Here is a 22,536-nt window from a genome sequence, read left to right as displayed (position 1 = left end):
CAGAATCTAAATTCTACCAAACAAAAATTAATTGTTTACATAGAACAGTGTGAATGATTTATTACAAATGCAATAATCTATAAAACAATTGCAAATACAGTGTTTTCTTGATTCTAATACACACCTCTTTTGGACATTTTTGGAAAAAGGGGTATGCATTAGAATCAGGTACAAAATCAACTTAATGAATGCAGCCTTATTCACATAATTTATTCTTCACTCAGCTTGGCAATTTCCATGTATTACAATATTAATATAGTCAAGGTACATATCCTTTCATTACTTTGGTTTTAATTTTGATTTTGGAATGGTTTGGCAGTCTTTTGAACTATAACCCAAAGTGAGCAATGTTCAGCAGACAAATCTCCTATAAAGTTGTGTTGATGAACACATACATAGTATCATGCTGAAATATCTGTATATCTGGCAAACTTTATGCTTGTGCCTACTGATGTGTAATCTTGCTACTAAAACACTGGTTATATGGTGATTGACTGTGATTTTGTATTGGTCTACAGATCCTCTGTAAGTTATAATGAAGTCATAAATGAATACATTTGAAAATGTGTTTGTCACTGTTTAAATGCATTAACTTTTGTGGCTGCATTTACAATACAGGGAGTGCATTACATTTGCTAACTAACTTTTTTTGGGTATTGACATCTTAAAATTGAATGTGCATTAGAATCAAAAACACATGATAATAGTTAAATTTTTCAGCAAAAGAGAAAGTTATTTGCACAATACATAAGTACAGTGGATCCTTTATTCAACAGACTAATTGTGGAGTGTTCACTATTGGAGAAAGTCTTAAATTGAACATGTTTTAAGAACATACAGTAATAATACAACATACATGTTGATTTATTTTATTTTATTTTATTTTAGTTAAAGAGTATTGGCTGTCTTTTGACTTAGCCAGTATTATTACTATATGGTATGAATACAGTACAAAATATACTAAGGCAAAAATCTATTTCCAATTCATTAAGATACTTGTGTGCATGAATTATACTTATGTTTCACACATAATTTTGAAACTTATTTAATATAGATTAACTCTACTGTATCCATTTTACTGTTAATCTATTTTAAAATAAATAAAAACAAATAAACCAGCAATGAATTGTGTAACTTTTCTGACAACATATATTTTGGTGGTGCCATCTGTTATCATATTTTAGCTAAAAATATAAAAAGTTTTTTAATATTATAAAATGGCAAAAAGCTTTATTTTCAGGGTAGGAATGAGTTTTATAAAAAAAATTGTAAATGCTAATAATGAGTAAAATCGCCATTAAGTCCGATCCTGGGGATACACATGACCAGCTTTATCTCCCCACCCCTTGACCTATAACCACTAAAATTTAATAGCATCAACCCCTCTAGTAAACAAGCTTTCCTGCAAAATTTCAGAAATTTTTGACAAAAAGACAGGAGTTATTAAGCTTCAAACAGGATAAACAAAATTGTGCCGTCCACACACACACACACACTAACATCCATACATATAGAAATTACCCCCAAATATTTTTTGCATTTCTTGCATTTCAAGGTGTCCTAAGTCAAAACATGTAAAATTCTTGGGGAATCATTTTTTGACTGATTGCCATACTTTCCCTCCATTATAAACAGCCAGGAAATTAAAAATACATCCAAGTTTGCTCTTGCTGTAATGGCTATTAAACTTAACCTTCATCCGGGATAAAAATGCTTCTGAAAATAATAATTGACACACACTTGTTCATTTCCAATTATTTTTTAAATTTTATGTTATTAATGGAAAAGATTAGTGTAAATTGGATTTCGGTCAGGAGGACTGAAGTCATTTTTTCAAATAAAATGATGCCAAGTGAAGAACTCTTACAAATATGAGAGAAAAATGAAAAGCTACATTTGATAAAGAGTCGTATACTTAATTTTCATGTAGAAATGAATACATAATTGTAAAAATATTTGCTCATAACATGTTTTATACTGAAAATTTTGGGCCTTAAATTAATAACACTTATGCAAAAAAATTTATTTGCTTCTTTATTTTTCCCTATTTATCTGTAGTTTAAAAAACAAATTTTTACAGCAAATATTTCGCTAGCTACAATTAATATTATTATTATATATTGTACAGTATATTGAGTAATTTGTACTAATTAACCCATCTTTTAGTGTGTTGTATTTGCAATTAATAATAAAAAAGTTATATGTTTTTCTTTTAAGACAAAATTTTTTAATTCATTAAATCCATGGTTTATTGTATTAATTTATTAAATTCACCTTTCTAGATGAATTTAATAAATCAATACAGCCAGCCAAAGTTCAGCCAGAAAAAATTAAAATCAAAGTTTCTGCCAAAAATTCTTCAAAAACAAAACAGTTACTACTTTATTTATAAAACAATACATTTCCCTTCTGAAATGAAATATGCCATAACCCATAATATGTAATAAAAACAAAATCGTCGTCATAAAAAAAAAATAAACACTGAAAGTAATTATATGTAACTATTAAGAACTCAAACAATGCAATTTATTATACAGGGAGTATGAGAAAGATCTATATTATGAAATTTCATTTAAAAAAACAAAACAGTTTATCAAAATGTGATTTGTGGTGAAAGAAAGATTAACTCAAAGTTTTTTTTTTAGTACAAAAACTAATACAGAAGCTAAAGTTGTTTTGCATGTTTTGCATACATTCAGTAAACCTCAACATGTGCTCCTTTAGCTGCATGAAGAATATTCAATCAATAACTGATTTGTTGCCAACCATTGTTTAGCATTTTCTGTGAAACATTGCAGATTGCAAGATTATCCTTTCTCTATAAAACAGTAACATTACATTACATAACCCCACAAAACATATCCCCATGGCCAATCCATCATCCAGGAAACAATGTAAAGCAAATTATTGATACATAAGGAAACTGCCCAGTGATGGGATGCACTGTCCTGTTGAAACAGTGCCTGGCAGGAAATCGGATTTATTGGACATTTTTCATGCAACTAAAAGAGCACTTGTTGAAGTTCAATATGTTCCTTTATTGCACACTGAACCTCAACATGTACATCTTCAATGCATGTAAAACAACTTTAGCTTTTGTATTAATAAAAAAAAACTAAAAAAAAAAACGTTTTGTAAGATTAATACTAGAATTCAATTTTATTTATTATTTTTTAAAAAGACACTTACTTTGAAGGTACTTCCACTGGAGGTTTCACCGAAGTTTTTTCTTCTTCATCTGCACTTCTGTCGGATGGATCTGAACTTGAACGAGAAAGACTATGCCTATAATAAGATTTAATAGGTGGTGGAGGTAAGTTAGGTGGAGATCGAGATTGACTTTTTTTCTCCTCTGGTGACACCGATCGTGATCGTGAACGAGAATAATGTTTAATTCTAGGCCAAGATTTGGATCGTGACCTAGATCGTGATCTTGACCTTGACCATGAACGTGATCGAGACCTTGACCTTTAATACCAATTCGCAAATTATTGTCCATATTTAACACCATTATTATAGACATTAAAACTATTTAATAGTAATTACCTAGAATTATATGTTCTAGAATGAGTCCTGTAGCTTCGATCATAATTTCTCCGAGCTGCACTTTTACTAATGGTAGATGATCTAGATCTAGACCGAGAAGACGATCGAGATGAACTCGAATGAGAATGCTCTCTTCTACGTGATTGATGTTTCTGCAATCTGTGTGTTTTTTTCCCATGATCTGAGCCGCAAGACGACCTCGAGCTTGAAGACGAGTAGTGACGTGATTTTAAATGCTCTTGTAAATGCTGTTTCCCTTTTGTAAGAGAATTTCCAGGGGTCCCTGCTGCACGAGTTTTCTTTGAACTGTACCAAAAACAGAACTGAATTAATTATGTGGCTATGTTCCAAAACTAGAAGTAATTCAAAACACATTAAAACTGATTATGTTTGCAAAAGTATACATTTATATATGCACGTTTTGTATAAATTTTGATTAAACATTGAATTTTTTAATATAAGTTTAAATATATAAATTCGCTATTAAAATTTTATTCCAAAAAATAAACCAAAGACTTTCAAGCCCATATTAATTTTATAATTTTGCTATAAAATTATATTTAAAAAATTTAATTTATAAAATAATTCTAAGCTATTTAGACTAAAGATTTAAATTTTATTATAAATAACTTATTTAGGGGCATGTTAAGTTTTGTTTCATGAATTTAAGAACAGATAGATTCAACTCAAAATTTAAATAAATTTACATTTCATTACACTTAATCACTGTGAAAGTAATAATCCCAAAACACGCTGTTTTTTAATTTTTCTCTTGAAAAATGGCATTCCATAACACTAGCAAATAATTATTTTGGGTTTCTTCATTATAAATGATTTTTGTAATAATACAAATTATTCTCGCAGATTTATGAAATCTGGATGTAAAATTTTAAATTTTTAAAGAAAAACATCCAAATCTCTCTTGTCGTGTACCAACCACAATGATATCAATGTCTTTTGCATCGGAAATTAACTTCAGGAGCACCAAAGACAGGGGTCAGAATAAGGAGTTTCTAGACGTGTAAGTAAAAAGGGATTGCAGCCACAGTTCTACAAGTAAAGAAGCAGTTTCCATCTACCGACCGAAGTGTCTTCTCTGATAATTTGCCACCAAGATTCTTTGTCTGTAATTGCTGTGATGTCTGTTTCTTTGTCACATCTGCAGTAGTTTCTTCGTCCGATCCAACTCCAAAACTTGTTATAAATGTGATGTGCTCTCCTTCGACTGGAGACGGCGATCTTGATCGTGACGTTGAATGCGTTCTAGAAAAAAGAAAACACTAATTTAAAATATTTTAAGATTTTAAACAATATATTTGAATTTTTCTGACCTTACAATATTTGATTACAAATAACTGTTATAATTTGTCTTAACAATAGATTATTCATTACATTTAAATTACATATATAAAATTTCAAACTTAATTATTTCTCTAATTTAATCATACATTTTCAATGAAATTAAACGATCATTAACTATATTTTTATCTAAAAATTTATAAAGTTCAATAATAAATGGACTCTGTACTTAGATTATACAGATTTATGTAGATCAAGCTGACTTGTCTGTGTGTATGTCTTCTTTAGGCATCATCCCCAACTTATCAGCCATGCCCATGAATGTGAGGAAAGATGAGCTGTGTAGCTACATAGCTCATCTTTCATCACATTCATGGGCAGGGCTGACAAGACAGGGATGAAGTGGTAAAATTCCAAACTTCACATAGCATCTCACAATTTGTTTCTTTTTACACGCTAATTACTATTCAATATTAAAGCACTATTGTAATATAAAATGTTTTACAATAACTATTCTTCATTTTGTAAAAAATAATATAGCCGTAAAAAAACTCAAAAAGGTTTTTGAATAATTTATTTACTTCTACAACACCAGGCAGTGTTGTAAAAACAACAAAAAATTTATATTATTATAAAAATCCTCACCACAATAGATCTGTTTAAATAACACATCAAACTAAATAGAGCATCTAATTTTTATAATAAACAAGAAAATCCAAAAGATAAAATTTTGAAAAAATAGTATTGAAAAATGGCATTTACCGATTTGTAAATTTATACCCTGCCTTATTGAAATAAATGAAACAAAGATATGGAAATAATAATAAAATTTTAAAGTCATCAAATGATAGGGACTTTGAGTCAACCACTCAATTTCTGACTTCTATAGAGACTAATGCACATCAAAATAAATAATCAGCATTTAAATAGTCCTCTGCAGAGTCATTTTATAAAGTAGACAAATTACTGGTAACTTACCAGTCTTCAAGGTACAAGTTGAATCTTATGTTTTCAGTCAATAGTGGCATTACTGAGTTAAAATTTATGCTTTCCAATTGAAAATAATTACATTGATCCAGTACACGTGTCTAATTACATTGATTAAAGCATAGATTGACATATTAAAAAAGAATGGAACAACAACAAAAGCACAGTATATATATAGGGTGTAACTGAACTCTGTGCCAATATTTTAGGAATAGATTCTAGGGTTGAAAACAAACCAAAAATCCTTTATAAAGGTTTACAAATCAGCTTAGTTTGAAAGATATGACTTGCCAAAACATTGATCAGAAGTCAATTTTAAACCTTTTGCCAAAAAGATACTGTTCCTTGTTTTCCACTCAAACTTTATGAGTATTGAACCTAAGGACAGAAGTATCGGCAAAAAATTCAGCTACTCTCAATATGCTGTTATTGATTTCAAAAAGTCATACTGATAGATGCATATATCTGCTCTCACAAAGTATTTTTCACATTTGCTAAAGACAATTTTAGTGTCTGTCTGTATACGGCAATTCAACACATGGGCAACCTGCCCAGGGAGGATGCCTTCCAGGACTTTCTATGGAAAACTTACCCCCCTATTTAGGTGTTACAAATGTGAAGAAAACTCTGAAAACTCCATTCTGTCAACCTGTTGACAAGGCACAAATACACGACCGGTTACCAGTGTTCAGTGGCGTTATCCACTCGGCCACAGGTGGACCTGACACTTAAGACTAGAAAAACTAAACTGCAAATTACAAAATTGACAGATAAGCCATAAAATTCATATATGTAATTTTAATAAAATTCTATTTGATGAAAATTAATTAATTCCAAAATATTTAAAGTAATTAATAAATAAACACACATGTTTTATATTTGCTGGAGCTTATTGTTTTATTCCTCCGAACGTTTTCAGCCTACTATAACAGGCCATCTTCAGGCTTTACATTTTGTTCGAAATGGTGGGCTTTACATTTCGTTCAAAATGGTGTTTCGAACGAAATGTAAAGCCCACCATTTCGAACAAAATGTAAAGCCTGAAGATGGCCTGTTATAGTAGGCTGAAAATGTTCGAAGGAATAAAACAATAAGCTCAGTGAATATAAAACAGGTGTGTTTATTTATTAATTGACTTAAACAGTGCTGAGGAGGAGATAGTTAGATAGATATTTAAAGTAATATGAAAAATATATAACATATACATCATCCTGATTCAATTACCATTGCCAAAAGAATTACCAGATTATTTACCAGACTGTAACAAGGCTAATTTAATGATTACATATAAAACAATTTGGCTATAGCTTTTTTTCCCAAAATATTCTAAATTTAAATGACATCACAATGCACTTAAGTTTAGTAATGTTTTGCACCAGTACTTTTCCTGTTAATAATAAAGTCACGCCAGTCATGTAACTAATTACATTCAGGAGAAAATTTCTGAATCAAAATAATGCGACTTCTGGCCCAGAGCAAAAGTTCGTATATAGTTAACTGGGGCCTCCTGCTCCTAAGTTCTCCGTATCTGATCTGGACTTTCATCTATCTAACATTGTTCTCAAGATTAAGAAAGGACAGACGATGGGAATTTATAGGTTACAATTTTTTTCAAATTGGGGCCAATTAAAAATTAAATTCACAGTAGAATCCTGTATTGCTGATAACCATTGGAATTGTACTGCTAAGAGATAACCAAGAATAAGAGAAACTGTAAATAATCATTTATGGACTAATTTATGTGACTGCTTGCTTATAATAACAGATACAGTGAGATGCAGAAATGTGTAGCTGTTAAGTATCAGTATATCATTTTATTCATTACTATATCAGTGTATCATTAAATTTCATGATTGCTGCCTGCTGGAAAAAAAACTTCATCTTGAATGATTTAATAATAATGTCTTATACAGCAGATATGGGCTAAAATCATCAAATTTAGACAAAAACCTCATCTTATCTAAAGCTTGTCTTAAGTGTTGAAATATTGAAGAAAAAACATTTAAAGCTAAAATACTAATGTATTTATAATACTTTTCAGATCACATCTTTACAAAAAGTATATAAAGCAAGCCTTCACTGAATGCCATTGACAGGTTCTTGGAAATTACACATTGTTTTTGTTTAATGTCACAACAAGACTAATTTTACTGTAGGCTAAATAATGTATAAAAGACATAATTTGGTTACTATTGGTTATTGGATCATTTTTGCAACCTTCGGCATTTATTTTCCATCTTGTACAATTAGTTTTACTGTTCGCAAAAAAAATTCACAAGAATTGTAAATGGTTACAAATGTACTCTTGTCTTTCCTTGACAAAGTTATAATAAAATGACATTAAGTGAAGACTTGCTGTATAGTATTTTTTTATTGCTAAAGAGAAATAAAGATACTTTGACAATAGCAATTTAAGACAAGACTAAAAACAATGATTAAATACACCTATTATAATATTGGATCCTAGTTATAATTTTTATTTTTCTCAATTTGCATATAAAAAAAACTTCTCTTATTAATATTGAATGGTTTTATTTGTTCAGATTGTTGAGATTTTTTCAACATGTTTTCTTATATATTTCTTTGATGTGAGAGGGATTGTGCATTTGGAATTTCCTCCTCCAGATCAAACTTAATATTGATAAAACTTTAATTGAATTAATAAAATTCACATACAAAAAGAATTGTTTCCAAGTCAATCAGAAATTTTATAGGCAAATTTTGATGGCCTAAGTATGGGGTCAAAGATGGGGCAAAAATTAGCAGAATTGGTTATGATAGATATAGATGAAACAATAAATATATCCAAGGCAAAGATTAGTAACGAGATATGCAGACAATTACTTAATAATATACAATAGTAAAATAATAGATAATAAAATGATATTTAATACTATAAATAATATCTACAAAGACATCAAATTTGACACAGAACAAGAAAAAAATAAACAACTAAATTATTTAGATATAACTATAATAAATAATCCTGATAAAATTTACCTTTTTAACATATAAAAAGCCTTGTAATGTTAATAAAACAATCAACTGTAACTCATATAATCCAGAAAATATGAAAAAGAACACTTATATCATGGAACTAAAAATATATATACTAGAATATCAAATATTAAAAACAAAATTGAATTTAAAACACTGGATAGTAAGTTTATACCTAATGATTACCCTAAAACTAAAAAAATGGTATAAACAATACTGGACCAATAGGTATAATACTAAATACAAACAAGATAAAAAACATAAAACCTTCCCTTATATTCAAAATATTTTCAAGAATTGCAATAAAATCCTCGACAAGGAAGATATTAGTTTGGCCCCATCTTTGACCAATAAAATATTGCAAAGTATATATAAAAATATTAACAACCAACATGATGAATAAAAAGTGGGAACAGTTTATAAAATAGAGTGTAATTGTAACAACCCAAGAACATATATTGGCAAAACAGGTTGCACATTAGAAAAAAGAATCAAAGAACATGAAGCCGCTATCTGCCTTAAATATGATAATTTACCATGGTATAACCACACAATAAACAACAACTGTCAAATTAATAAAAATAATATGAAAATTTTACATATTGAGAAAAATATTTACAAAAGGAAATTCAAAGAACATATTGAAATAAAGAAACAACCCAAAGACAAACTAATTAATATTTCAAAGGGCATAGCAATCGACCCTCAATGGTACCAGTTAATAGAGGGCGTTTCATTGCGTTAAGTATATTAATAGTACAGCTTAAGATATGCTGCATTTGTGAAAAATCATTGTGTGATAAGTATATATACATACAGAATATTAATTTTAAGTAATTTTACCCTTTACTATTTAATGGTTTTTTAAAAAATTGTACTGTAATATAATGTAATTTACACTTATACAGTATTTTAACTAGAAGAACTGATGTATAGTTACATTTATTGTAAAAAAGAAACAACAGAATACATAATACTGGATAAATTTAAAATAAAGTAAGACCTAAAGTCATGAATTTTTGTTTTTATGTTGTTATAAATTATGTTTTATGCACTATAGAGAACATTTTATGTATATTTATGGAAAACAAGGATGTGAAAGTGGAAAACTGTTATTTCTCTATGAAACATGTACGTCTTTGTAAAAAATTTTTTATACAATATATAAGTAATGTTGGGTTCCTAACTGTACTGTTGTTTTTTAACAGCACTGAAGAGGGGTTGTTGTAAATACAATACAAAATGCATTTGTATAACACCCGTCAATTTGTGCAATAAAGTCTTACTTTTGCGAAATATTTTTATGTTCGGACAACGAACACCTCACAGAACAAACACAAGAAGAAGCGACGTAAAATAATGAATACTGATTGGTCTTCCCTTGTCTTCAGGCAACAATTCAAAATTTTTTGGAGCACAGGAGATGTCAACATCTGTCAATGCTCAACCCTGTCAGATAGTATTCCTCTGAACTTTGAAACTCTCCCTTGTAATTCCAGCCTTTTATTTTTCTGACAGAAACAATTTTTTTATAGTATTCGCAAGACTGTTGGGCGGGCACTCATTAAGTTTTGCGTTGGTTTTTATTTTCGAAAGATGAGAGTATAATAGCAAAGGTAGAGAGTGGGCAGAAGATGTCTGATGTTGCTGGGCAGTATGGCTTGAACATGTCTACAGTAAGCCACAGTTCAATCTTATCAAAGATACAGTGTAATCAAGAAGACTCAAGCAGCTTAAGGAGTAACAAAAATCACATCTGAGAAATAAAGAACATTGAAGAGCTCATAATGAAACCTGACACTAATCTGACAACAGAAGAACACCAAGAACTCTTGAATGAAGAATACCAAAAAACTTCGCAAGATATGTTTTCTTCCAGAAAAGAGAATTAATGTTGATATCTGCTATTAAACATTTTTTGAAGAAGTGGAGGATGTCAGACGACAGTCTTAGAATGGCATCCAAACCAGGTTGAGGTTAATAGGCTAGGATCTCTACAATTAGAATGCTATTAATTCTTCTTCAGGATTTTTCAGAAGTAGAGAAAAGTAATCAACATTAGACAGATTCTTTAACCCCCACAAATGAAAAAAACATGACTAAATGGAAAATACAAGACTGTGTATATATATATATTTTTTTTTATTATTACATGTAAATAAACTTAGTAAGAAAGTATATATTTTTTATTCTTTGGAGTCTCCAGAGTGGATTAATCAAATTCCCATTAAAAACCTACGGTAATCGATAAACAATTCGGATAGCAAACAAAGTCTTGGAATGGATTATGTTCATTAACCGATCACCCACTGTATACATAATTTAGAATGTCAGACCCAATAAAGATCAAAAACATTCATCCACACTTTACTTGCATTAAAACTGTACTGGACTGTTTAAGATTCCTTGAGGTGTTACGTAATATGAGGTCTTGTAATGTAATATTATTAAAGGTGAGCAACACTTGTTTGAAGTTACTAAAACACTAACATTAAAATTTTTTTAACTTTAAGAAAGCAATTATATTGCATTAAACTAAATTTTTTGTATAATTTCTAGACTCGCAAAATTAAATGTTTATAAAGGAAAATTAAATATGGAAGCAGTAAAGAGCTGTGGATTTATTCTGTTAAATGTTGAATTTTTCCATTTATCTTGATTTAAAAAAAAAATCTTATTTTAACCAACTGAAATATAAATTTATTATTTTTCATTCATTTAGTCATTTAATGTACATAATTCTCAGACATTAAGTAATGTGTTAATTTTTATTGCACAGTAATTATATAAATTATTATATACAATTAAAATTAATTTTTTTTCCATCAAGACTGGTGCATATCTGGAGAGAACTTTGGAAATCAGAAGAAGAGGAAAAAAGAGTGTAAATGCAGATGCTGAAAAGTGCATGCTGTAGTACAGTGTAAAGACATGCACAATAGACCTTTCAAGTTGAAATGTATTTGACTTGTTGACCTCACTTGTACAATAACAGTGTAGCGATAATAGTTCTGTCAACAGAAAATAAAAACACTGAACAATTTGGACAAAAGGTTTGAACTGGATTTAAAGCTTGCTTTGAATCCAGTTCAAACCTTTTTTTGTCCAACCACTTTAACTATTGACACTGACACAACACTATGATGCTTCTTCCAGTACCAGTTACCAGTTATATTTGAGAGATATATTTCACTTCAGGGTGTTTGAATTTCGTGGTACACTGAGCATTTTTTGATACATCCACACACAATTCTGATGTTCTGTCAATTGTATTTGGAATGCAACTTGAAACTCTTTCCACATATTGTTCTATTAAAGATGATGTGTATTTTGAATATAAATATAAATTTTTCTTTACATAAACATCAACCAAAAATGTTTTATCAAGAGTTATTATTTAGGTATGTTATAAAATTTTGGTATTAAAAACCAAGAGACATTTTACTGAAAAAATATTAAATTAGAAGAAGTCAAGCAGGGGGATGTTTCTATATTATACTGCTGTCAAACTATTAAATATATAATGTTTTGTAACTGTTTATATAAAGTATTAATTTGATTTATATTATCAATTAATTAATAGTATCTGAATAAACGGATCAAAAATTAAATAATATTCATACCACACAAATTACTATTAAGAATTTTAAATCATAAAAGAGTTTAAATATGTTTCATTAAAATAATAAAAATGCAAAAAAAAATTGGTTTTATAAATTTTACATTTATTTCACCTCAAAATCATATACTGTAATTTTGTGTGGCTAACATGTGAGATTCTGTGTTTAAAAGTCAATTTGAAGTGGAGGTAGGTTATTTCCTAATTTTAACTTGCAATTATAAACTCATTAAACAGCTTTGCTTTTATCTAGTTACAAAGAGTAAAGATACTCTTTATAAAACACAAAAGTACTTAGTATACAGTAGACATCTGTCATCCATAACTTTTCCTGAAGTCATTACAAACACATTACAACCTTAGTTCTCTTCTGTTCATTTTTTGTGCATCAATCCATACTTATACACTCCTACTTAAACTTTTATCTTAATAATATTACAATAATTTCCTCTTCCCCTACAATATAACTCTCAGAAAACTATTTAGAAGATTTTGTTTAGAAGCTGAGTGATTAACTTTCAAACTCATGTCAGCAAATGTCATCAACATTTTGAAATTTTTATACTTAATTTTTTTTTAGTTTTAGTGTATTATTATTATTATTATTTTCAAAATCATTTTGATGAATGATTAGTCTCACTAATGATTAAGACAAAAGGACTTGAAATTTTAATACTATATACAATTAAAAACATTTAAATCAATAACCCTAGTCTGACTAATATTTTGCCTTGTTTACACATAATAGCATTACTTTGTTATTCACTTCTGCTTAGTTTCAAGAAAAAATAAAAATATTTGAATCAGTTGTAACTGGAATTTTTTGAGTGACTAGAGAGACCTTGCAGGCACAGTTTGGAGGAACTTATAGAAGATTTTTTTTTAAAACTCTTCCATCCTGTGGGCACTAAGAGGGCCTCTTTTAGTAAGCCCATTATGGATTTGACCAGGCCACAATGGAACTGGACAGCTGGGTGGTGAAGGAAAAAGCCAGACATATCCAATGGACCACCCCTTGAAAAATTCATAGGGATTTTTTGACCCATCTGGATTTGATCCCGAGTCCCAGTAGACTGCCACCTTAACCGCTTGGCCATCCAGCCTTAAGGCTTATAGAGGATATTACACATTACTATTGCAATTCCCAATCAAGAAGTTTCTGCTTAGTTATTAATTAAAATCTACATATTCTACTAGCTCAAATATACATCATCCCCAATTTTGGAATTCTTACTTTTTGAAAAAACTAGAATCCAAATATGAGTTGACCTTTTATTATTAATTGTCTGTAAACAAAAAGTTAGTAATTTGCATTAAAAAAATTGGAAAGTCATTGAAATAATACTATCACTTTCATTTTCATCAGAACTTTTGTTATTATTCCTGTTTCCTATTTCATTGCCATCACAATCTTCAGCTTCCTTGAACAATACATCTTCCCTGTTCTATCCATTGTTGGTAAAACATTTCTGAAAGCCTTTTATAATTGTGTCTTCAATGATCTTTCATATTCTATTGTTGTTCTAACTTTTACAATATGACGTGAAATTTTTACTACTTTTTTTTTATCTATGCAACTGATTATGAAAATTAATTGAAATGGAGTCATCTAATTTATATAAGGTACAGTAGTAGTTGTTACTGTGTTATTTGGGCTGATAATAAATTTACAGTTTACGTAAAACTAAAAACAGTCTAGAGGCTTTATTAGAGGTATGTTGTATCAGCTTTAGAAGTTTTTAAAAGGTAATATGCTTCATATCTAGAGATGAGATTTTACACAAGAGGGCAACAATGGCTACACATCTACTATTATGAATGTGTGCATCTGTCTGCTATAAAAATTGAAGGGAAACAGTCTACAGGGATGAACTTTGTAGATGTTCCTTTACATTTTGTTCCAGCACATGTTGCTGGACGGTTCCAATTTGTTTATTCATGCTCTTTAGTCAGTCTGATGATAATAGTCAACAGACTGACTAAAGAGCATGCATAAACAAAAGGTTGATTCAAAATATGCAAAAAATTTATTGAACATGTTATTGTACAAAATTAACATTCACAATGATTCATGTGCATAGTGTATTTATTTTCCATAAATGTACTCTATTTTCACTAGGAAAAATTACCATATCATTAGACAATTCCAGATTATTGGTTACTTTTCATAGACTGTTAGATATAGAAATTACCAAATTAATGAACTTCTACTTGTGGTGTTGTGTTTGTTTAGTATGTATTATTAGTATTATTATATATTTTCTATTATTATTTGATAAATAAAACAGTAAGAAAGGAAGCAATATGATAAAAACGCTGTGTTTTTGTATTTTCTACACTTATGGAATTTAGAAGGTTATGTCTATTCCATTTTTCAGTTTCAATTATTTTTTAATTGCATCTAAAATAAATTGCTAATAAAACAATGCTTTAATATTTGAGATGGTACCTTTTAAACTGGTTATTGGTATGTGTCATGCATTCAACAGATGCTCCTAAAAGATCAACTTCTCAGCAGCACTATAGATATATGTTACTACAGATAATTCACACAATATTACAGTAATTTATTCTAAACTTTACATTGGAAAGTTGAAAGTATTGATAGACTAATTTGAACAAACTATTTTACAATAATTTCATTAAAAAGTGAAATCATGAATTATACTTATACACAACATTAGATAATTTTTGACATTTTTTGAATAGTTTAACTTTAAAAAAATTAAAATGGAAAAATTTGTTACCTTTGAAATGGTTTATATGTAGGACTTTCTCTTGCAGCATAACTGTAACACAAAAAATTTAAATATTAGTAAACATTGAAGTAGAGAAATTTATAACATTTTTACCAGTAATTTTAAAATCGTCACAATTATTATTAAAAGCTTACAAATTAATTTATTAAATTAAATCAGAATATACATAACAATATTGAATAATTTAAATAAATCGTTTTCTTACATACTTTTAGATTTATGTAATTTTTGGAAAACATTATTTCACTTAAGAGATTGAAATTTATGATGATGATGAAAAATTCCAATATAGTGAATTTTTTCCAATTAGAAATTTATTTTCTCATTTGTTTAGTGTAAAAATGAACGTTTACATTATAAATGAAACTATATGATGTACTGTACTACATATTCAAAAAACAATACAGTGGAACCTTGCTTAATGAGGATCTCTCATAACAAGTAATTCGCATAATGAGCAAAGCAAATTGTAAAAAAATGACTCTCTTAACAAGCAACATTTCACATAATAAATGATGAGGAGAGGGGAAGTCCCAGATTGTGTGTATGCTCCATCAGTCTGTGTTTATGACTCGTTCCACTAGCATCTTAGTGTCGCTTGTGATCACACATTTTTTTCCAAACTCGTGTTCAGACATATTACATCAACAACCATAATCCATTATATAATAAACATGCCAAATAATATGCCAAATTCTTCGGCTATGTAAAGACTATAATTAAATATTAGAAATCAATTAATTTGACTAGAGGTAAGTAGTTATGCTGTCATCTTGTATTAAATTTAATGACCAATTCCGAATTAAATTTTAAAAATGTCTAAATTAAAAATTAATTATTTATATTAAATTTAATATGAGATGGGAGCATATCTACCTACCTCTAGTCAAATTAATTAATTTCTAATATTTAATTATAGCCTTTACATAGCCCAAAAATTTGGCATATCATTTGGCTGTTTATGAGACATATTTTTTCAACTTTGTTTTCTGCAAATTAAATTCACATTACAGATTGGTTCATTCTGCACTAGAACAAATGCTTCTTAACAATGTATATTGTATAATTTTCTTTGAATAAACATTATACATAAAATATTTGAGTATATCTTTTTTTAGCATAGAATGCATTATTGTATTTTACATTAATTTATATGGAAAAAATTGTTTCGCTTAACAAGTGTTTCACATTATGAGTAAGATTTTAGAACGAATTATTCTCGTTACATGAGGTTTCACTGTATATTTCTTTGTTTAATACTTAGCACATAAATCACTTAATATCTAAAATGCTGCCTCATAAGTTAATAAGCATTTTAACTGTTAATCATTTGTTCTATTGGTAAAATCTAGTTTATCATCATTGTCATTAATTTTACAACACCCATGATGAGTTTCTCGATAAATTTAATTTTCCTACAAAATATGTAATTTGTACAGTGGTACCTCGTATAACGTACTTAATCTGTTCCAGGTGCACATCCGTTAAGTGAAACGTCCATTATACGAAACACATTTTCCCATAGAAATACATGTTAAAACATCTAATTCGTTCCGCAGCATAATATAACCGTACTGTATCATAAAAAAATGAACATGGGGTGTATTCTTTTATTCCTCCGCGTAACTCTGCACGAGCAACATCCGTTAAAAAATTCCTGCGAAACGAGTTCCTAAATTCTGGTGGGAGTGCATGCCGTTGAACGGCAAAAACGACCGCTTGTAGCACTAGTTTATGGTGGAAAGCAACATGGCGTCCTCCATGGCAAAGATAGTTTCATTTCCGGGTCCATTATGTGGTTTTATAAATGAGAATTTAGAAATTGTGAAAGCCTGAGTTAGAGCACACGGTGATGTAAGTGTCTTTACGAATTTTTTTTCGAGGCTATTTTGAATGCTCTTTCAAGAAATAATCCATTTTATGGTTAAATTGGGACCCTTCTTTTGCCTTTTAAAGCTCATAGTTTAGAATTATAGATTCCTCCATCACAATACTATCGATAGAAAGAAAGATGGCAGCGCCCGCACTTTCACCGTCGTTTCTAAATGCCTACAAACAGCAGCGTACTCCCATAGTAGAGAAGACGCAGAGCGACCGCTATTAAAGAACGCACCCATGGAGCAGTCACCAATTATGCTAGAAAGTCTGTTGTTCGCAGCCAGTCCATTGCTCGAGTCGCGTAACGGCCAAACAGAAAGTCCGTTGTTTGCAGCGCCTGTTATTCGAGGCGTACGTTATACGAGGTACCACTGTATTTTAAAATTCTGAGAAAATAATGAAAGAATTAGCTTGAAACTTCACATAATACTTCATTATAAGCATTCTTTTATTGTATTAAAAGTTCAAAATGTTGTATGTTCCTACGTTACAAGGACAAAAATGTCCATTTTGTCTCCATGTTTGTTTTAAAAAATTTTTCTACTTTTCGACAGCATGTGAGCAACAAATAAGGACCAGTGTTATCAACACATAATTGTAGAATAAGGAAGTAAAGAAAGGTGACTGTTTATGGCAACTTCTCTTAATTTTATTAATGGAAAAATGAGTTCAATAATTATGAAATTTAAAAAGCTCATGGAAATTTTTTAAGTTTAAGCATTTAATTTTGTAATAAATTTCACACTATAATAAATTTTTAGAATAGTTATGACAATTTCTCTGGGAAGGTCAAAATGCTATAAACATAAGTTATGTTATAAGTTATAGACTAACAGGTGAATTAAGTAATAATATTAAATCTATAATTTAGTAAAATGCATTTGTTAATAGAACTATGCTTTTTCATTAAATATATTATGAAAATAGTTTTTCAATCATAAAAAGTCAATAGCATAAAAGATAGATTTAAAAATGATAAACCGTAATCATTAAAATAAAAAAAAGTTAAATATAAATATTAAAAATTTTGTAAAATAATTTAATATAATTCTTTAATAAACAATTTTACAAAATTCTTTAAATTTGTTTGTTTACTATCCATTGTGTGAACAAAAATAAACACTGATGTTGCATTTATTAATTTAATGAATTTAATCTAATGAAAGATTTGTTCATCTGTGGCTATGGCTAAACTTTTGGCCATCACTATATAAAAAACTAAATAGAATAAAGTTATTCAGAAGACTACTGAATGCTTTAACAGTTTTGAATATAACATTTTTTTTTTTCCATAAAAAGATCCAATGTTATTATAAATGAAAATTAATAATATAATTGATTTACCTTGGAGGACTAGTTACTCTTCTACCTTGAAGTTTCTTCTCACGTAAAGCACGCCTTTCTCTACGAGATTTTCTCCCCTAAAACGTTTGTTTTATATGAAAACTATTATTATATATAATAAGAATATTCTTTATTTTAGAATAGATATAAACATACGGAATACATAGCCTTTTCTTCTTCTAGTTCTTTTGCAAGTCGTAATTGTTCTGTTTCTTCTTTATCTTGATGTAAAAAGCTAAAAATAAAAATACTAGATTAATGTAATTAATATTAGTCATAACTATAAAAAAAAAAGAAAAAAAAATTAAAAAAGAAGTTATTTATCATAATAGTATCTGAAAATTTGATTGAACTCTAAATTTCAGTATTAGAACATTTAGAAATTGAAGAAATTATCAGTGTTATAGTAAATTTGTTTAATAAGAAAACTTATTTCATTGATGTAATTTATATTTTAAACCAAAAAAATTAGCTAAGAAAATCAAAATAGCATCAAAGATATTAACACTTGCTAAAATACAATCGTGATTATCTTTTTTCATGCAATTATAAGATATAGAATATAGAAAAGAATATACAGTATCCCCATGGTTTAACAGATCCTAATTTAACAAACTTTGAACTTAATGGATAAAACATTTCTGTCCTAAAGAAAAAATTAATGAGTTAATATTAGTGATAGAAGCACTTTATTAGTTACACTGTATATTTTTTGATGTGACTGTTTTTAATAAAGTTTGGTTTTTGATGTAACTTCATATATTTAACAGATCTTTCAGTGGTATGTGTAAAGTACTCAATGTACATTATAGTAATATTATTATAATTTACAAGTATAAATATCCTGTACAGTACATTGTAAGTTCATTATTGATATTTGTGTTTAAAATACATCTAATTTAACATACTTTTGACAACAGAAGATATAAATTCCCCCAATTAGTCTTAAATTGAGGGACTAACATATTAAAAATGATGCTGTTGATTTGTATTATTGAACAATGATCACTGAACAACAATGAAGAACAACTCTTTAGATTAAATCCATAACACATTCAACAATAAAATTAGTATGGTTTATATAAAATATATCTAGAAAAAATTTTCTATTATGATTCAGTAAAACTTACAAAAGATTATAGTAGGTAAGAGAATTTAACAATTTTTTAAACATTTTAAAAGAAGTTTGATAACACAGTATATATTAAGATTCAATTTGAACTTGAGATTTAATTATTCTTTTTTTTACATTTTAAAATCTCTCACCTAATAAAATCATCTCCTACCATACCATACTTTGTAGAATTTTCATTCATTTCGGTACTTTGTTCACTTGTTAATTGGTCAACATCTAAAGTTACATCTGAAAGAAAAAAATAAGTTTTAATTATTAAAATTTGCAGATATGCACATTACAATTTAAATACATCAAATATTCTTTATAATAAATATTAAAATCAACTTATTTGTAAAGAAATGCTAACCTAAGTCAATATCGCTCAAATCATCTTTTTTATCATCATCGTCATCGTCATCATCATCATCGTGATGATGCATTAACTGGGGTTGAGAATCTTCATATACATAACCAATTGCAACTTTCTTGTCAGCCAATCTATAATAATTGAGTTAAACTTTAATTAATTTCAAGATGAATATAAAAAAGTTATTGTACTGTATGTATGTGTTGTCAAAAGAATACATAACCATAGTGAATAAGATATTACATTGTACATTATAGGTAGATTCAAGTGGTGCATATGTTTTGAGAAGGTAGGATGGTGGCATCAATAAAGCAATTCACAATTGAAGGCAGAAATATTATTAAAAATGTGATATTGTTTTGTAATGAAGCTGCTTCAGACATAAATAACAAGTTAAGCAAGCAACAAAAAAGGCTGCTGCCTTAACAGGAACATGAGAGAGTAAAAAAAAATAAAAAAAAAATTGTAATGAATTTATTATTGTAAAAAGACACTTAAATTTATTTAACATTTCTGTATATTTGTAGATATATTACAGAAACTAGTTGCAATTAATGGATTTCCAAATTGTGTTCATATCCATTGCCTCAAATATGTAGTGGAATGGCTTCTATCCACTTTAAAATTATGTGATGGTTACATCACCACAGTTCAAGTTATCATGCATGTACAGTATGTATTAATATTTTTTAAATAAATATAATTGCTATTAAGATATAGTGTAATTCTGATTTATAATATATAAAATATATGAAAGTGTTGACTAGGTTAGTTATCAACAACTTTCCCAGCACATCAACAGAAGGTTAAGGGACCAGAAAAAAGTCCAATAGTTTTCAGTTATAATACAATATAAAATTAAAATAATAAAGATGTGAATATAGTAATTTTGTTAGATCATAAATTTCTCTACTTTTCAAAAAGAATACAGTATTAAGAAAAAGGAAAAAAATTATGGCACCACCTGTTATGAAATTTTATTTAAAAAATAATTTTTATATTATTATAAAAAGGCAAAAATGTAATTTTGGGGTGGGGTGAGTTTTTAAAGAAAACAAATGCAAATAAGTAAAGTTTTCAAGGTCTGACCCCACTCAGGATATGACCCATTTTGACCTTTACCATCAAAATTTAACAGCATCAATGCCCTATACATAGAAATAATCTTGCAAAGTTAACTAAATAAGAAATATCATCGATCAGAAATTTTAATTCAGATATTTATTGCCAAATAAATTCATTTTAAACGTACATTAGTTTCAAGTTAAAGAATTGACAATGTCATTTCTTTAACATAGTGTGTATCAAAAATTTACATCATACAGAATTCATAAGGTTACAACTAAGGAAAAACAATCATATCTAACCTTTTTTTGTCTTCTTCAGCAGTAGATTTTACAACAGGTCCAAAATGTTCCTCCAAATAAATCTGATAGAGAAATTTATCTTCTGATACTGTACAAAAATCAAACTTTTAATAAATGTAGATAATAAATAGTAAAATTTCAATATATAAAACATAGAAATATTTACCACCCAAAAAATCATTTTGTACTAGTGTACGATATCTTTCATAGCATACTTGTCTATCTTCAAACATTTCTTCTGCAGACAATCTTTAATAAAAAAAAAGTAATAATAAGTTTTTTTAATAAAAATGATATATTTGTTAAATATTTACATATATTTTAAAAATATTTATTAAGTTACAAAATTTGTACATAAATTTAAATTATAATCCAAAACTATGTTCAATTTCTTTTGCATCACTAATTTAATTTGCTATTTACAGACATTGCATAAGTGTATAAAACTCTTCATAAAACAGTTATAAATCAAATTTCAACACTTTCCACTTAATCACCATCTCAGCTCATTTGTAAGATTGATATTTTAAATGTCACAAAATTCATCAAAAATATAAAAAACAAAAATAGGTTTAACTGAAAGTAATTCAGTAATGAAAATAAACAAAGTGTTTAGATGCAAGTTATCACTTCTTAATTACATTTTTCAAAATGAATTCTTCATAATAATAGATCAATAATTATTTAATGATTTTTCATGATTAAATCATGATTTAATAACAATTGATTTCTATTATTATTTATATGCTTACGAATTACAACAAAACAACTATATTGGACTATGAACATTTTAAAATTTTACTAGGGAATTTATCACAGACTGTTGTAAACAGTCCAACACCAGTGATTCAGATTGCTTTGCAACACCCTTTATATCTAAGTTGCAATTTACAATACAGCATTTCTTTGTAAATATTAAATTTTTTACAATGTATTGAGTAAACATTTGTAAATAAAAAAATTTAATACAGAATAAATGATGATAAGAGAAGAAAATGTTAGAACTAATACAGCAAAATTTAAAATTACAGCTTTTTAAAAAATAGATGGTGTTTAGGTTAACTGACAGCTCAGATGCTATGACATTATAGACATCAAGGGTCAAATGTTGACTCTTTTGTTAAAACAGTTGACTTTACAATTTTGATTTTTCAGATTTTGTGATGTATTTGAAGTTACCTCTCACTTGCAGCATTTTATTTTTTTCCTAAGAAGTCTGAATTGTACTCAAACATTTCATATCAGTGAGTGAGACT

The 22,536-nt window shown here is 28.2% G+C and overlaps 1 protein-coding gene across 3 annotated transcripts in view; it reads right to left on the bottom strand.

Moving 5' to 3' along the window:
• LOC136984980 (CLK4-associating serine/arginine rich protein) overlaps positions 1 to 22,536 on the bottom strand; it is a 42,092-nt gene that overhangs the window by 8,725 nt on the left and 10,831 nt on the right. For all 3 annotated transcript variants that reach the window (XR_010882266.1, XM_067282140.1, XM_067282141.1), the window contains exons 5-14: positions 21,447 to 21,529; positions 21,281 to 21,368; positions 19,914 to 20,044; positions 19,696 to 19,792; positions 18,586 to 18,664; positions 18,430 to 18,506; positions 15,196 to 15,237; positions 4,630 to 4,809; positions 3,547 to 3,852; positions 3,190 to 3,468 (exon numbers count right to left, since the gene is read on the bottom strand). Coding sequence is in view for 2 of the 3 variants with exons in the window: in XM_067282140.1 (XP_067138241.1) it covers positions 3,190 to 3,468; positions 3,547 to 3,852; positions 4,630 to 4,809; positions 15,196 to 15,237; positions 18,430 to 18,506; positions 18,586 to 18,664; positions 19,696 to 19,792; positions 19,914 to 20,044; positions 21,281 to 21,368; positions 21,447 to 21,529 (1,362 nt within the window). In the remaining variant the exon portion in view is untranslated. The remainder of the gene's footprint in view (positions 1 to 3,189; positions 3,469 to 3,546; positions 3,853 to 4,629; positions 4,810 to 15,195; positions 15,238 to 18,429; positions 18,507 to 18,585; positions 18,665 to 19,695; positions 19,793 to 19,913; positions 20,045 to 21,280; positions 21,369 to 21,446; positions 21,530 to 22,536) is intronic.

This window comes from Centruroides vittatus, unplaced genomic scaffold (assembly GCF_030686945.1).
Source record: "Centruroides vittatus isolate TY-2023 unplaced genomic scaffold, ASM3068694v2 contig_941, whole genome shotgun sequence".
Lineage (NCBI taxonomy): Eukaryota > Metazoa > Arthropoda > Arachnida > Scorpiones > Buthidae > Centruroides > Centruroides vittatus.
Note: the sequence above shows the minus strand (reverse complement) of the source record. Positions and strands in the feature narration are given on the sequence as shown.